At 36.9% G+C, this 17,695-nt stretch overlaps 1 protein-coding gene across 1 annotated transcript; it reads right to left on the bottom strand.

Annotated features, from left to right (window-relative positions):
* Nucleotides 1–8,853: 8,853 nt before the first annotated feature.
* On the bottom strand, nt 8,854–16,871 carry LOC144971110 (COMM domain-containing protein 5-like). The gene is made up of 6 exons (XM_078911510.1): nt 16,186–16,871; nt 14,474–14,634; nt 14,171–14,199; nt 12,821–12,967; nt 10,070–10,145; nt 8,854–9,213 (listed from the first exon to the last, which is right to left on the bottom strand). Exons 1-6 carry the CDS (start codon nt 16,331–16,333, stop codon nt 9,112–9,114), a joined length of 663 nt encoding a protein of 220 aa, XP_078767636.1. The 5' UTR covers nt 16,334–16,871; the 3' UTR covers nt 8,854–9,111.
* Nucleotides 16,872–17,695: the final 824 nt, after the last annotated feature.

Genomic DNA, 17,695 nt, shown 5'->3' with positions numbered 1-17,695 from the left:
TCAAAAGACAGAACCAACTAAAAAGAAAATAAAAGTGTTTTATTTTGTGCCTCGACGAGAGTCTATTTAAAAAACAAAACAAAGACATTGTACTTATCTCATCAAAGACAAAACAAACCAGACAGCATTTCATCTTGTCAATAATTATCACCACCTCCACACTCTCTGGACGTGTACGTATTCTCTGCCTACTTCTGCCCACAGACTGTGTGTCTGCCCGCACGTAGCTAGTTAGTGTCGGTCGGTCGCGTTTGCGAGTCGTCGATCACACACAACGTAGTCATTAATCAACTAACACACATAGCGTGTTGGGGACCGGGCTGTTTCTTTCTATTTTGCTACCGACACACACACACGTTGTTCCGTTCTTCTTTTTTCAGTTTAGTTCATTATCTGTATCTGGTTGAAAGTGAACCGGAAAAATATGAATGCGAAATAAATATTTTTCTTCGAATGAAAATGTGAATGAATACTTATATCGGAAATTTTTGCTCCTTTGGCCTACGACCGATTCTCTTTTCCTCTATTCTCGCACGGAACGACCATAGTTTTTCAATTATTTATTAATTCAATTATTCTTCCTATTCAATATGCCTGAAGTATTTTTAGATCGCAGTTACGAAAAATATCTGGGTTGTGTTGTTAATCCACTTTTTTGGTTTGGTTGGTCTATTTTCGCATCCTCGAAAAGTTCAGACAATATTTTCACCAGTCATTTACAGGCCTGATTATTATATTTGTTATTTTGAATGTATAATGTAAGCATTTGAGTGTATTACTCTGTTGGATTTTGTGTTTGTGACCGGATGCGACTTATAGGTGATCTGAAACTAATTACATTGGTGGTACGCTCTTGAAATCTACATCTGATCCCTATTTGTTCCTAGTTCCCCTATGTCTTACTTCTGGGCGGGGTTCCTTACCTCCCATAGTGGGTAGGGAGGTACTTACTGTGCCTTCTACCCACATATATCTGTTTTCCAACATGCTTTCTATCTTTATCTTGGAATGAGATTACTTGGTTTAGTCCAGCCGGGAAACCCTGGCTGGGAGGGAAACAGTCAAATGTATAGTGTTAGTTTTGGGAGATGATATTTTTTTCCTTGTAAATCATCTCTCTGTTATGCACTGCATTATGTTTCTTTATATATTATGTATGATTTGTAAAACATTTGAGTGTATTCCTCTTAGCGGGGACCTGTGCTTGTGTCTGTATGAGACTTTTAGTGATCTCAAACTAAGTACTTTGACAGTGTGCTTTTGGAATCTACACCATTTCTTATTTGAACCAATTCCCCTTTGTCTTCCCTTTTTCTTGGATGCTTTATTGTAATTCTAGAGCTTTTTACTATCCCATTTTCTTCCTTTTTACTGGCGCTGATATGACCTAAATGTGTTGCAAGCGCCGTAAAACCCTTGAAAACAAATACAAAACAGACTTTTAGGTGATCTCAAACTATGTACTTTGATAGTGTGCTTTTGGAATCTATATCTGTTCCCTATTTGAACCAATACCCCTTTGTCTCAACTTTTCTTTTGTGCTTTAATTGTAATTCTGGAACTTTTTACTATCCCATTTTATTCCTTTTTACTGGGCTGATATGACCTTCATGTGTTGCAAGCGCTGTATAACCCTTAAAAACAAACAACAATCCCCCCCTCTCTCTCTCATGTATATATATGAAGGCTGGTTTTCCAAAACTTGTTAAGTCGATTTTTCTACTTTTTGAGATTTTTCATCCATGAGAAATTGAAATGCAAATTTTATTTTGAGCATCAAATGACACACAAATTTCCTTAGATTTGTGTGAATTTGATAAAACAATAGACCAAATGAGAAGTTTTAGGGAAAATAATCCTCAATATCTCAAGATGGGAAAAAAACGGAGTTAGGAAAATCACTCTTCATATACTATTTTCTGAAATTTTTTTTTCTAAGGACATGTTTCTCCATTTCATTTTTCTTTTATGTTTTGAAAACAGAATTATATTTTATATTTACCGAATCTCATGATATCCCTTAGATCTTTGTTTTGTCTTTTTGTTTATCATTCGACTTGATAAATGAAATGGGAGGCCTATGGTGACCAAATTTATAATTGATGCATTGCTATGATTTGTACATTATCATTATTTCAATTTTGAAACAGGAATATTTTACATAGCATCACACAAAGTTATCGATGATAACCTTTTCAATTTTGGTGATATCATTTGCTTCATTTATTTTTTTTACCTGTTTTTACTTTCAATATCAGAGTTTATTAAAAAAAAAAAATAACAATCAGTATTTTTCTCGGTGCCTGTGTCTGTGTTGACTGTGAAGTGATCTGAGACCCGGCTTATCTTGAGTGCTTTAATTGTAATTCTAGAACTTATTACTATCCCATTTTCTTCCTTTTACTGGCACTGATATGACCTTAATGTGTTGCAAGCTCTGCAAAACCCTTAAAAAACAAAAACAAAAAAACAAAAGAATTTTTTGACAATCCAATTTTCTTCCTTTTTACTGGCACTGAAACGACCCAAATATGTTGCGACTAAAACCCTTTAACACCAAACAAAAATGAAATTTTGGATTCAATTCAAAATTCAAGACTGTCCCATAACAGAGAAATAAGTTGAATATGATGTGTGCATAATTTTGGAAAAACTAAAGCCGCTTGGATTTAATTATAGAATGAGAATAATGGTTGTGATTGTGAATTTTCTTTTTCTTATGATTGTCAAGAAGCTTACCTTACATTTATTTTGCAAAATATCTTTTTATAAATCGACTGGAGGACGGAGGGATAACAAATTGAAGTCTTCCATATCCTGTGTTTTGATGGTGCATTTATTTTTGACATGCTTATATGCTTCTTGGTATGTGATCAAAATAAAAGTGTTCATGCTTATTTTACTTTTTGTTGGCTTATGTCTTATTTTCCTTTTTGTTGACGTACACTCAATTCTGAAATGCGCGAATGGTTTGCACCTCCACCTGGCGTTATTTAAGAAGGTGATTACTTCGTATTGCTTCTATTATTGTACGATTTGTGTGCAGTGATAGTCTGATATGAACTTAGCTTCCCTGACTGCGGACGGGTTTGCACATTAAAGATGGAAGTCAAGTTAGTTACTGGGTGGGGTTCCTACCTCCCATAGCGGGCAGGGAGGTACTTGCTGTGTCTTTTATCCCCTCTTATCTGTTTTCCAATTGCTTTCTGTCTTTGTCTTGGAATGAGATTGTTTGGTTTTGTCCTGACCTTGGTCAGAGTCCTTGGCTGAGGGGGAAACAGTCGAATGTATAGTTATAGTTTTGGGAGATGATATTTTTTTCCTTGTAAATCATCTCTCTGTTATGCATTGTATTATGTTTAGTTTACACATTATATTATATGATTGGTAAACATTTGAGTGTGTTCCTCTTAGTTGGGACCTGTGCTTGTGTCTGGATGAGACTTTTAGTGATCTCAAACTAAGTACTTTGATAGAGTGCTTTTGGAATCTACACCTGTTTCTTTTTTTGAACCAATTCCCCTTTGCCTTCCCTTTTCTCGGATGCTTTATTGTAATTCTATAACTTTTTACTATCCCATTTTCTTTCTTTTTACTGGCGCTGATATGACCTTAATGTGTTGCAAGCGCCGTAAAACCCTTAAAAACAAAAAACAAACGAAGTCAAGTTAGAACAAATTTGATCCCTTGTGGGGGTGTGGATGTAGTCTTCTCAAAACTAGGAAAGTTGTCAGGCTTCTTTACCAGTACATACTGTGTCTTCTATCCCCTCATATCTGTCTTCCAACACGCTTTTTGTCTGTCTTGGAATGAGATTACTTGGTTTTGTCCTGGCCCTGGCCGGAGTCCTAGCTGGGAGGGAAACAGTAAATGCATAGTTATTGTTTTGGGAGATGATATTTTTTCCTTGTAAATCATCTCTCTGTTATGTATTGTTATTTTTTATTTTTAACATATGTTTGTAACCATTTGAGTGTATTCCTCTTATTGGGATCCTGTGCTGGTGTCTAGGTGAAACTTTTAGGTGACCTCAAACTAAGTACTTTGATAGTGTGCTCTTGGAATCTACATCTGTTTCCCATTTGAACCAATTCCCCTTTGTCTTACCTTTTCTTGTGTGCTTTAATTATAATTCTAGAACTTTTTACTTTCCCATTTTCTTCCTTTTTACTGGCACTGATATGACCTTAATGTGTTGCAAGCGCCGTAAAACCCTTAAAAACAAAAGATCATAAAAAGTGTAGGATGAAACTGCAGGCAAAGCAGAAAAAACGTACAAGAAAAAAACCCATCCTAAATAATTACCCCGAACTGTTTCATACACAACTTTTCCTATACCAGTGTTGCTCCCCAATTTCTAAATGTCCAATGAGGGGTATATGCGCGACATAAATGTTTATAACTATTACTACAGTACCTACCTACTCACTGGATTCTTCTAACACATGGAATTCCAGCACACTCAGCAATAAAGCACGCAGGAGCTGGGTGACCAAATTTTATCTATATTATAATAATAAGTCATTATCTCCCATTAGCATGCTCAGATTCTAGCACACTTTTTGGCTGGGTGGGGATCCTGACCTCCCATAGCGGGCAGGGAGGTACATACTGTGTCTTCTATCGCCTTATATCTGTTATCCAACATGCTTTCTGTCTTTGTCTTGGAATGAGATTACTTGTTTTTTTCCTGGCCCTCGTCGGAGTCCTGGCGGGGAGGGAAACAGTCAAATGCATAGTTATTGTTTTGGGAGATGATATTTTTTTTCCTTGTAAATCATCTCTCTTATGTATTAGTATATTTGTTATTTTTAATGTTTAATGTAAGCATTTGAGTGTATTCCTCTTTGTTGGATTTTGTGCTTGTGTCCTGATGAGACTTATAGGTGGTCTCAACCCTACATTGGTGGTATGCTCTTGGATTCTACATCTGATCCCTATTTGTTCCCAATTCCCCTATACGGGTATCTTACTTTTTCTTAGGTGCTTTATTTGTAATTCTAGAACTTTTTACTATCCCATTTTCTTCCTTTTTACTGGCGCTGATATAACCTAAATGTGTTGCAAGCGCCATAAAACCCTTAAAAACAAAACACTTTTTGGCTTCTCCAGAGAACATGTTAGAATCAAGCAAGTATTGTATTATCATGGTTGACCAGGAAAGCCAACTCTTGCCGTCTTCTCTGTTCCTTTTCCTCTCTTCCCATCTGTCCTATACCTAGAATGACACTCGATTGGGGACTTTCTCTAAAAGCAGTAGCCAGCTGTATGGTTTTAAAAATATATTTGTTTGGTGGGGTCTTATTATTACAGAGCCATTGGTTCATAAAATATTACATTTGGATGTTTAGGTGTTGCTTTGGCTGTATTCTGTGACTATGTCTTTGTTTTTGTAACAGTTTGAGTAGTCTCAAATAAAAACGTGGTGTCTGGGGTCCCTCAACAGAGAGGGTGCAAGAATAGCCTAATGCCAAGCCTGCAGGTCGTAAAAGGCGACTAATGGTGTGTGACTCCTCCTTTTTGAGTCACCTGGTCCTCCAGGATGGGGGTTGTCGAAGGGTTAACACCCCTTCCATAAAACTCACTGTTACAGAAACACAGATGGACAAATCAAATCCTTTTTTTAGCTTGGGCGACCGAAGAGTTTCTGCAATGACAGAATTTATGAAGGACAACAGACAAAACCGAAAGGACTGCTGACCCGATGACGTTTTGGCAAACAAAAAACTTTGAATTATAAGACATGGGACAAGTTAAAAATGTTAGGTCGGGATATCGGATAGAGAAGGATGGAAACTGTTTGTCTGTGGCCTATACCCTGATCCAGGGTGACTGGGTGGGGTTCCCGACTTCCCAAAGTGGGCAGGGAGGCACTTACTGCATCTTCTATCCCTCTATAACTATAGCTGGGTGGGGTTCCTGACCGCCCATAGTGGGCAGGGGGGTACAAACTGTGTCTTCTATCCCCCTATATCTGTTTTCCAACATGTTTTCTGTCTTTGGCTTGGAATGAGATTACTTGGTTTTGTTCTGGCCCTGGCCGGAGTCCTAGCTGGGAGGGAAACAGTCAAATGCATAGTTATTGTTTTGGGAGATGATATCTTTTTCCTTGGAAATCATCTCTCTATTATTATGTAATATTATATGCTATTTTGAATGTATAATGTAAGCATTTGAGTGTATTCCTCTTTGTTGGGATGTTGTGCTTGTGTCCGGATGAGACTTATAGGTGATCTCAAACTAAGTACATTGGTGGTATGCTCTTGGAATCTACATCTGATCCCTATTTGTTCCCAGTTCCCCTATGTCTTACTTTTTCTTGGGTGCTTTAATTGTAATTCTAGAATTTATACTATCCCATTTTCTGGCGCTGATAATACCTAAATATGTTGCAAGCGCCGTAAAACCCTTAAAAACGAACAATATCCCTCTATAGCTGTTTTCCAATTTGCCTTCTGTCTTCGTCTTGGAATGAGATTACTTGGTTTTGTCCTGGCCCTGGCTGAGAGGGAAACAGTCAAATGCATAGTCATTGTTATGGGAGATGATATTTTTTTTCCCTTGTAAATCATCTCTCTGTTATGTATTATTATACTTGTTGCTTAGAGTTCATAATGTAAGCATTTGAGTGTATTCCTCTTATTGGGAACCTGTGCTCGTGTCTGGATGAGACTTTTAGGTGATTTCAAACTAAGTACATTGATGGTAAGCTCTTGTTTGTTTGTTGCTTTAGGTCTCTTCCAACACAATTGAGGTTATATGAGAGACCGCTGAAACAAAAAAACAAGCAATCTAACAAAAATAGTACAAATGTAAATCAAAATCATAACCTAAAGATATCATAAGCTAAATTATAAATAACCAAGAACAAACAGGCAGAAGATTTACAGAGAAAAAAATATCCCCTGCCAAAAATACAATCACAAACCAAAGAAGCAGGATAGACTAGTAAAGAGAAGAAGAAACGACATCACTATCGGTTCGTACACCCATGCGAACATCATAGGTATATGATTCAAGGGTGATGCTCCCATCCAACCACCCGCAGGTAAGCTCTTGGAATCTACACCTATTCCCTATTTGTAACATTCCCCTTTGTCCTACTTTTTCTAGGGGGCTTTAATTGTAATTCTAGAACTTTTATACTTTCCCAGAGTGAAAAAGGCAATGATGATGAAGAAAGCCTAGAAACAAAACATCGAAAGAATTCCAAAATGTGACGGCTTGCCAATTTCAAAATTAAAAATAAAATAATACAGTTGTCATTGCTTTTCTGCATGCATCGCATTACTGCACACTATTCCTGGGTGACATTTTTTTTCTATAAAATATGTCTATAATTGCACGAAAGGTTCAGATAACTGCACACTCTGCTTTGACCATCTTCTACTTTTCCCATCTGATATTTTTACAACCAGTGCAAATCAATGACAACACTTTTCAACAGTCGTAGCGTCACTTCCTTCCTAATGACGCATGGTAACTTAGTAACACCGGCTCTAAACTATCGGAACAATGGCGGACGCCCGTATGAAATATTTCCCCGGCGAGCATAAAAGCGTATCCAGAGGAGAAAAAAACCCATAAATTTGATCATGTTTTGACTTTTACACATTCTGATCACAAGGTATATGAAAAGTTCTAGCCAGCATGAAGAATAAAAAGTAATGATTTTCTTTGTTTAGAACCAAGATGGCCGCCATTGCCGGGCGACGGGACATCAGACTATTGATCATTGATACGTACTTTCACACATCATAACTTATGGGGCACATGTGATAGTGCCATAATAACATTGTTTCAAAGGCCAATTACATATTGCTAAATGGTGATCTTCGTCGTTCGCCAGACTATGCAAAGTGTCTTAATCCGTAAGTGAGAGTTAACACCACTCAGCCATTGTGTCTCCTTACTTAATAAGTCTTCATAACTGCATGCTCTTTGACGACAATCTTCTACTTTTTGTTTTATGACCAGTGTAAATTAATGACAATGGAAACACATGGAGATGTGTGATATCACGGCGAACCTTTAGTGGTTGCCAGGCCGGGCAAGGTGTTGTAATGTTATTGAGAGTTCACACCTCCCTGACGACTTCAACCTATTTTACATTGCAAGCTTGTGATGGGTCAAAGCATTGTTTTATGGGGAATGTGTTGGGACAAGCACACCTGCCAACCCTTCTACTTTTGGTGGAATCATTCCTATTTTCATTCTTCCTTTTCTACAATGCCTGCATTGTCTATAAATTTCCGATTTTCAAAAATAATACTGATGATGATGGTAAGAAGAAAAAAAATGGAGGGATGGGGAGTTGTTAAAAAGGTGAATTTTTACAAAATGATTGCCAAAAGGGAATTAAGTAGGAAAATTTTTGCACTCCTTTTCCCCTTCCCCCATTCCAATACATGTGATATGTAGTTTTGCCAGCTGTGTCTTTATGTGTTTTGTGGCAAAGTTGGTGGTCATTTCGATACGGAATTATCCTATATTTTTGTCTCAAATTCCTATTTTCTGACCTTCTGATTCCACTTTTTGAATATGAAGGGTTGGCAGGTCTGGACAAGACTAGAAAAATTGAGTAAACTGTCAAATGTCATTAATGCGATTGGCTGAGGTGCATGGCACACTGCATTGATCGGTGCTTCAATGCATGTGTGGACGGTACCTTAAAGTCAATAAGGATTGTCTCCCTTCACATATTGGATTACCGCACAATCGGATAACTGCATGTTTTTCAACTCTCCAGAGCACCATGCAGAAAAGCTTTTAATATAGTTTATTCAAAAACTTTAGCAAATTGTTTGAATGTTACATATCAGCTATGGGCAAGCAACTGATAACTTCGAGAAATAAAAAGCTTATCTTATTTTATTTTTCACAAATATATAGAATAATTCATCAATCAAAATTCTGAGACAAATTTAAAAAAAAAAAAAAAAAGAAAAAAATGAAGCAAATCTGGGTCTTTAAACTAGTATTATGAAGGAATTTTCCTATTGGTGTTGAGTATTTATCTCTTAAAATCTAAGGGAATACAATAATATAATTTGCATGAGGAGTCATTCATCTTATACTTCACATTCACAGTCTCACACAACAATATTAGACTCAATCTTTAATCTTCAGTATGCTGCGCTTTTCTAATCTTTCCATCTCTGCCAAAACAGATGCAACTTGAAATCGCAGGTCTTGAAATTTGGACACTGACATCTGTGTAACAAAAATACATGTTTTAGTAAAGATCAGCAGCGTTATAAAAGAAAATTCTTATTTAATATTAATTTTGTATTGTTAGAGTGGAATAAAAAACTGATTTTGTTTGTTTTTTCCCTTCTTTTTTGTTTTGTCTTTTGACGTTACATTTTTTTTCTCTCTTTTTCTTTTTACCATGAGACTTGACAGAATTTATCTAGCAAATTTGTACTGTCGGAAATCCGACAATTGTTGGAAGATTTGCAGGCCTGCACTTTGACTGATATACAAAGTCAAAGCCAAAGCCTCATAAATGCAAAAACAATTAAAATAAAAGAAATGGTGTTGTGAAACACCTAAAAGTATGATGAATTTTTTTGCAATGATTTACTCTATTTTTTGTTTGTTGCTTGTTTTTGTTTGTTTGTTGCTTTAGGTCTCTTCCAACACAATTGAGGTTATATGAGAGACCGCTGAAACAAAAAAACAAGCAATCTAACAAAAATAGTACAAATGTAAATCAAAATCATAACCTAAAGATATCATAAGCAACTATCCACAAATGCAAGATAAAACCAATGTCTCGGGAAGCTTAAGAAATGATATTGAACACATCTATAAACTAAAATGTCAGATGCCAAGGCAAATCATTACATAAAAGTACAACCCTTCTAACAACTAGAGCGCATTTTTTTGTTTGTTAAACAAAGCCAAGTACAGATACAGACAGATTGTTTTACATGCAAGGATTCTCTATGTTGGGGTCACACAGACACTTTCCAAAGCTTAAGCGACTGACAGCACGCCTTTTAAAAGTACGGCCCTGAGAAGTTTTCTCTTTGTGAGGTTAATGTACATGGAAGCATTTACTTACCTCAAAATTATTAATGGATCCATCTGACAAGGTCATTCCCATAGTGATCCCTCTGACAAGCACTCGATTCAAAACACTGGAACAAGAAAATCAACCATAACGAAATGAGATATAGTGTTTTTTGTTTGTTTGTTGCTTTAGGTCTCTTCCAACACAATTGAGGTTATATGAGAGACCGCTGAAACAAAAAAACAAGCAATCTAACAAATATAGTACAAATATAAATCAAAATCATAACCTAAAGATATCATAAGCTTAATTATAAATAACCAAGAACAAACAGGCAGAAGATTTACAGAAAAAAAAATATCCCCTGTCAAAAATACAATCACAAACCAAAGAAGCAGGATAGGCTAGTAAAGAGAAGAAGAAACGACATCACTATCGGATTGTACACCCATGCGAACATCATAGGTATATGATTCAGGGGTGATGCTCCCATCCAACCACCCGCAGATATAGTGTAATCAATAATGATTGCATTGTGAAAACCAAAGTATTATCATTATCATCAATAATTATGATGATGTAGTAGTAGTAGTAGTAGCAGTAGAAGTAGTAGTAGTAGTAGTAGTAGTACTAGTAGTAGTAGTAGTTTTTGTTTTTAAGGGTTTTACGACGCCTGCAACACATTTAGGCCATATCTTGACTTACTTGACTTATGCCTCTAGGCTCCTGGCAGAGCATAGGGCCTCAACAGCACTCTTCCATCCTCTTCTATCCTTGGCACAGACCTTTGCCTCACTCAAGGTAAGATTGGAGATGCACAAATCTTGGTGAAGGCTTCTCCTCCAAGTCTGTTTTGGGCAACCCCGTTTCCTCTTGCCCTGTGGGTTCCATTCAAGGGCCTGCTTGGTTATATTACAGGGCTCTTTCCGCAGGGTATGGCCAACCCATCGCCACTTTCTGTGTCTAACCTGGACATCCATTTGTTCTTGTCCAAAGATCAGCATTTGGCACTTTGTCAAACCATTTCAACCGGAGTATTTGTCGAAGACAGCGATTGACAAAAGTTTGTATGTAAGCTGATGTGGTCAAGGTTGTTCGCTGAGTTTCTGACCCATAGAGCAGGACTGTTTTAACATTAGTGTTAAATATCTTAAGCTTGTTGTTTGTGGATATGCTGGATGCTTTCCATATTGGTCTCAATATTGCAAAGGCCTGGCGCGCTTTCTTGATTCTAGCGATGATGTCTTCATCAGTTCCACCCGACTGACTGATTTTGCTGCCAAGGTATGTAAATTCCCTGACATCTTCTATTGCTGTGCCAGAGATAGTCATTTGTGTTTCTTGTTTGGCAGTTAAGTGCAGTAGTTTTGTCTTCTCTTCACTAATCTTGAGACCAACTCACTGAGCTGTTTTTTCAGGGCTGTGACCTTGTTCTGCATGTCTTGTATGCGGTGTGAGAGGAGGGCTAGGTCATCTGCAAATTCATATCAGCCATATCAGCACCAATAAAAAGAAGGAAATGGGATAGTAAAAAAGAGGAAATTTTCCCTTTGGCTCCAAAATCGCGGATTTCCGCAGATCCAAAGAAAACCATCAGCACTGAGTAGTAGTAATAGTAGTAGTACAGTGGACTCTGCTTAATAGCACACCATTGAGAGTTCAGGTTAGTGTGTCAATTAAGCGGAGAAGTTAAGAATAACTTCTAAGCTCAAGCTTTCATATGCCATTCATGTAGGACCTTCCCCTCTGAGTTTTCTGTGGGCTAGGGATCGCCATGTTCAAGAGATGACCTCATTAGATTTTTTAAAATTTAAGTTTTTGTTTTTAATTTTGGGTGTTTGTTTTTTTTTTTTTCTTTTCATTTTCACATTTTATTGGCCATTGCTGTAATGATGGTAAATTGTGATGGCATAATCTTTTATAAGTGGTGCAGTCTTTAAGTTTTTGTTTTTTTTCAAATGAGGCAATGACCATAAAAGGCATTGGTTTAATTTGGTTTTTAAAAATCTATTTGTCAGCTTTATTCATTAAATGAATATATGAGTAGACAGACTGTATGAATCAATTTAAAAGATGAGACGCAAGCCTTTTCTGTAACCCTTTCTTATTGTTCACGGCCCAGTAGAGGAAAACAATGTACAAGTTGGGAATTGCAATCAAGAGGTCAGACAATGTAAACAAATACCCATCATTTAGTGGAGTGCAATCACGTTTCACACTAATGATCCAGACAGCGAGTGCCGCGTCAGATAATCCTTTGTTGTCAACAGGCACTGTGCGTCTGACCTAGTCGTGGTCAGAGGGACAGTGGAATCGCATTGACAGGAAAGCTGTTCATGCGTGATGCAATATTAATGTGCGAAAACTGTTCAATGAGAAACACATTTTCATTACTCTATCTGGTATATTTTTTAGATATTTTTCTCCAATCAAGATGGAATCAAGGCGTAGCGATTAAGAGGAGAAGGTGTTTGATTAAGCAGAGCGTTTATATAGAAAAAAAATTCCAGTTTTTCAGGAATGTTTATCGAATAAGCGAAGTGTGCTATTAACCGATGTGAGATTAAGCAGAGTGAACTGTAGTACTAGTAGAAGTGGTAAAAGTAGTAGAAGTAATAGTAGTAGTAGTAGTAGTAATAGTAGCAGTTAACTAGTTAACTATTATACCAGCAAAGCAGGCTCTCTCACAGAATTCTCTAAACAGAAGAAAACAATTGAGGTCTTATATTCCATGCGTTCATGCTTGGTCTTTGAGGATGAAAAGATCAAATCTTGAAAACAGAAATATATGATCATCCATACCCTGTAGAAATTGTTACATCTACTCTCCAATCTAGGTTTTCTAGCGATGGCAATCGAGGACGGGAGTCAATCATCTGTTGATCTAGTTGTGAGCGTAATGAACCAAACACACATTTAACGAGGTCGTCATGGAATTTTTCTGGCATTCTGGGAAAAAGTAAACAATTTAAAAGTACATTAAGAATTTATACAAAAATAAATAAATAGTTGCCAACAGTTGACTAAATGGAGCAAATTTATATTAACTTTATAATAATTCGTCTTTAAACACATTGCCATTAAGGATGTTTCAGACTCCATCAAAATTTTTGCCATATAAACTACACGCCTTTATGCATGGTAACTCTGGCTTCAGACACGCTTCATTACAAGACCATATCTGATTCTGATTGTTAATATCCACTCCCTTTCATGGCCCTTTGAACAACAAGTCATCATATCTTTGAGTGCTTGAAAGAGAGATGGAAAGAGGGTGAGTGTTGCGTACAGTAGACCTAAATGCTGGTTGCGAGTAAAGCATCAACACCAATATTCTACATTATGAAAAATTACTCTGTGGTTTCCAAATTGAATGTTTTTATTATAGTTTTACCATTAAAAATTATGCAAAATTAAAATAGAATTAAAGAAAGAAAAGACAAAACTAAAAACAGAACCAAACGCCACTAAGACAAGTAGTGGTAAATAACGCAACAACATCGCATGGTGTTTTGCAAAAATGACTGACCAACAAAAGGAAATAATTATTGAATTTTAATTAATGAAAATATCTGGATCATGTTTGCTTTGAACTCAAGCACGTCTAAGCCTCCTCTTGATGACTGTTCTTAAAGGCAGTATGGATTGTATTGGATACAGAAGGTAAAAACATGGACTGTATTGGATACAGAGGGTAAAAAAAATAAAGACTGAAAAATCTTGATGAGCCAATTTTCATTCTGTTTACCTCATTGCACATCTCGTCTCACTTCTCTCTTGACCCCCCCCCCCCCCCCAAAAAAAAAAAAGAATTTAAAAAAAGACACCCCGAAGAAGAAAGTAAATCACTGATAAATTATTTTCTTCTATATCAATTACAGATCAAAATCTAAAGAATCTTCTATCACTTCTGTATAGCAGAAAGGATAGAAATAAAAATCGAGTCATCTACAATGCACCAACTGTTAGGTCAAAATAAAGAAAGTGTGATCATAATGGATTGGGAATTTGTGAAAGTCAAAAAGATAACCTTTGGACGAACTATAAGATGACAATAGGAACCATACAAATGGCTATTTAATAATTTAGAAGGCCAAACTAAACCAAGGCCATCCAAAATTTAGAATACAACTATGTCAACATGGCACTTACTGTAATTCTTGAAGGTCGTGTATGAAGTGCTGAAAAATACATTGAAAATAAACACTTTAACTTTAACAAATTATTTATAAAACAATTTGATGGATGTCAATAATAATGAAAAATGATCATCAAAATAAAGGTATCATGCTTTTTATGATTAAATATGTTGACCCCCAATACAACTAAAAAGTACACACACACTCACACACATCCAGACGCTCTCTCTCTCTCTCTCTCTCACACACACACACATGCAAACTTAAAACCTATTAGATTTAGAGTTAACATTATATTCTTATAACAAAAACTAACTTCTTTTTTTAAAGACTCAGCAGGCAGTCTCAATGCTTTCCGAACGAGTTGGTCCATTCCACAGTAAATAACAGCAAATCTCTCTGCTGTCATTTTGTCATTTATCAACGTTTTTAATTTGTCATACTGTGGCTGCTTCCCTTGAATGACAGAAATGATAACTGAAAATGGAAGAAAATAATGGCTGAAAAAATAAATGAGATGAAAAGCAGTGCAAACGCAATTACCTAACTGTATTGTTAAAACAGCTTTAAGAAAAAAAACGTTTTTTATCCAAGACAAAAAATATACTAATTTCCCCAATCATTAAAATCCTGCGATGCAAGAACCATATACAATTTCATATGTTCACCTCAAATACGAGTAAAATGAGAAAATTCCTATCCCTTGGATTTTGTCCAAATTAATTGCATTTCCCAATTACAGAGGTTCCTGATTCTGAGTAGGTTTATCCCAGTTTCTAAAGTGCTAAACATCGAACGTTGATTGCTTGCTATCCTTTGGATAGAATGCTAGTCTACCACAATGCACTTTCTGCCAATGTAAAAGACCAAGCTATCCAATCACTGCTGGGTGGACAAAGGAGGTTAGAAAATAAAAATCTTGACTTCTCCCGGGATCAATCCCAGTCCCATTGAATGTGAAGCAAATTTTCCGCCAACTGAGCTAGTGGGACTGACAAGATGCCTACTTAACATTTGGATCATAGGATTTAAAGAGACCAGTGGTCCACCAAGAATTTTAAGACCGAAACATGAATTTACACAGTGTACTAATTGTAGAAATATTGTAAAATACCATCCCAAAGCATCTTTTTTCAATTGACTAAAGCTCCAAAACCGAATGATGTTATATACAAAAATATCAAAATTACATGAATACTGTTTTGGTAATGATGATGATGTAGTGGTGGCAGTAGTTGCAGCACTGATTGTGGTGATGATGATGTGATGTGGTAGTCATGGTAATAGTATGCATGGTAGGGATGTTTGTTGTAGTAATGATGATGATGTGGTGGCTGTTGTAGTGGTGGTGATTGTATTTGTTTTATGAAAATTTATGGTGGTGGTTGTAGTAGAGGCAGTTGTGATGATGTGGGGTGAATGTGGCAGAGGTAGAACTAATGATGTATTGTTACGACGATGTTGTGGTGGTCATTTTGGCAGTGGTAGTGGTAGTTCATCTCTACAACCACCACAGTCAGGAGATGAAATGTGGTGAGGTGAGGTAACTGTATTAGTTATTTATTGTTCACATCTTTAAATCAACTTTGATGATATAAACTGCTCCTACTGGAAGGCTGCTATTCACAATTTTATTCCTATCAAGAATTTACCATGACTTCATTGCTATTGGCAGCCTAACTAGATACGACAATTCTCTTAGAAAAGGATTTTAATAAATAAATTCATAAATATGTAACATAGATGAGCGGTAACCTTTAGGCATAAAGGAAAACTGACTATGCCGGACATGAGACTCATAAATGGTTTACAGTCACAGTTCAGTACAACACTTTGTCCTCTAAAGCCAAAGTAAACACAACTACCCCCCCCCCCCCCGTCTTCCCCTCTTTCTCTCTCCCTCTCCCCCCAACTCTCTCTCTCTCTCTCACACACACACTCAATATAGATATATAAATTTAAAAAAAAATAAACCCCCCAAAAATATATTATCACCATTATCTAATTGTAAAAGTAAAAGACACTCACTTTTCAATATTTTTGTAAATGTGTCTTTGTCAAGGTCCTGAGAATGTTTTATCATGGCCTGAATTTCAGATGGAATCCGCGACCCTAAAAAAGATGTTCTTTCAAGGGCTATGTTTCCACCAGCGCCTTTGATTTGAACGATAGACATTGTTTTTGTTTTATTTTTCTAGAAAATCTGAATCAGCAGAATCATTCGCTTTTACTATTGTCGGGTTAACTCTCCACAGATTATTTTGGCTAGATAATAGATGTATCACCTGCAGTAGGTTTCCAGGTAGCTATTGTGACTAAGATTATGTCAAAGAATGAAAAGAAATAAATAAACCTTTTATTTGCGCACCACCTAAAAAGCTAGTCTCTCGTGGAAAAGACAAAGTAATATCTCATTATATCTGATTCTCGGGTTCTTGTTTTTTTTTTTTAGAGGGGGGTGGATCCCTGAGTCTTGAGTCAGGGTGTCATATTACACTCACACGGTGGAAAGTTGAGACACGTTTTAAATAAATCTTAGATATATCATCGTCAGAAGAAAACGAGCATTTTCATAACATTCCTAATCTCAAATCACAACCTGATCTTATCACAAAATATTTAATTGATCACGAGACAATATTATTGTTTCCATTTCCTTCTTTCACTATTTGCTAGTGTTGGGTTATTTGATCGCTTTTACTCGATCGACGACCGAGCGCCAAGCCACGAGTCAGTGCTCGATCTCAATGCCGGAAGAGCGAGTTAGTAAAACGATCACTCGATCGTAAAACGATCAAGCGGGTTGTGAGCTTGAGACGATCTTGACACGTGAGACGAGCTTGAGACGATCAGGATTCGAGCGAGCGGAGGGGTAACGAGTGTTTCGAATCATTTCAAATTCAAACGATCACAGTTTGCCATCCGATACCAATCGCCAATGTTTGCAATGTCTGTGGTTCTTCCACAGCCCTCACTCCTTGTCAGATGTTAGTGTGTCTGGGTGGCAGTGGCAGGGAAATTCGTATAGGTGTATCACGCGTGTGTGACAAGACTTCATTAAACCTACTAAAGTTTGACTATCACACACACACACACATACACACACACACACACACACACACTAAGGCTATTTCTATGACACACACGCATCCCTCTATCAATGAACACTCCTACAGTAGTGCGGCTATGTGGTCTAGTCATGACGTAACTATAGGTAGTACTCTAGTCGACCATGGCTCTCGTGCATTATAATGGTCTAGTGGTATGACACCCGCTTTGGGATCGGAAAGTCCTGGGTTCGAGCCTCGCGCTCGGTGCATAGTTGAGTCTTTGGACAAGGCTCTTTACTCACATTCTCTCACCGTACTCAGGTGTAAAATGAGTACCTGGCCGTTAACAGCGTTGTCTTTGTCTGAAAAATTGTAATATCGCCTAACAGGCGGCATGTCCCGTCCTACATATTAAATGTTGCTGTTGACCGGGGACCCCTTTACAAAGCGCTTTGATCACATTTAGTGGATATTGTAAAGCTCAATTT

The sequence above is a fragment of the Berghia stephanieae genome, chromosome 4 (assembly GCF_034508935.2).
Source record: "Berghia stephanieae isolate SIO BIC M18660-M18661 chromosome 4, UCSD_Bste_1.3, whole genome shotgun sequence".
In the NCBI taxonomy this organism is placed as follows: domain Eukaryota; kingdom Metazoa; phylum Mollusca; class Gastropoda; order Nudibranchia; family Aeolidiidae; genus Berghia; species Berghia stephanieae.
Note: the sequence above shows the minus strand (reverse complement) of the source record. Positions and strands in the feature narration are given on the sequence as shown.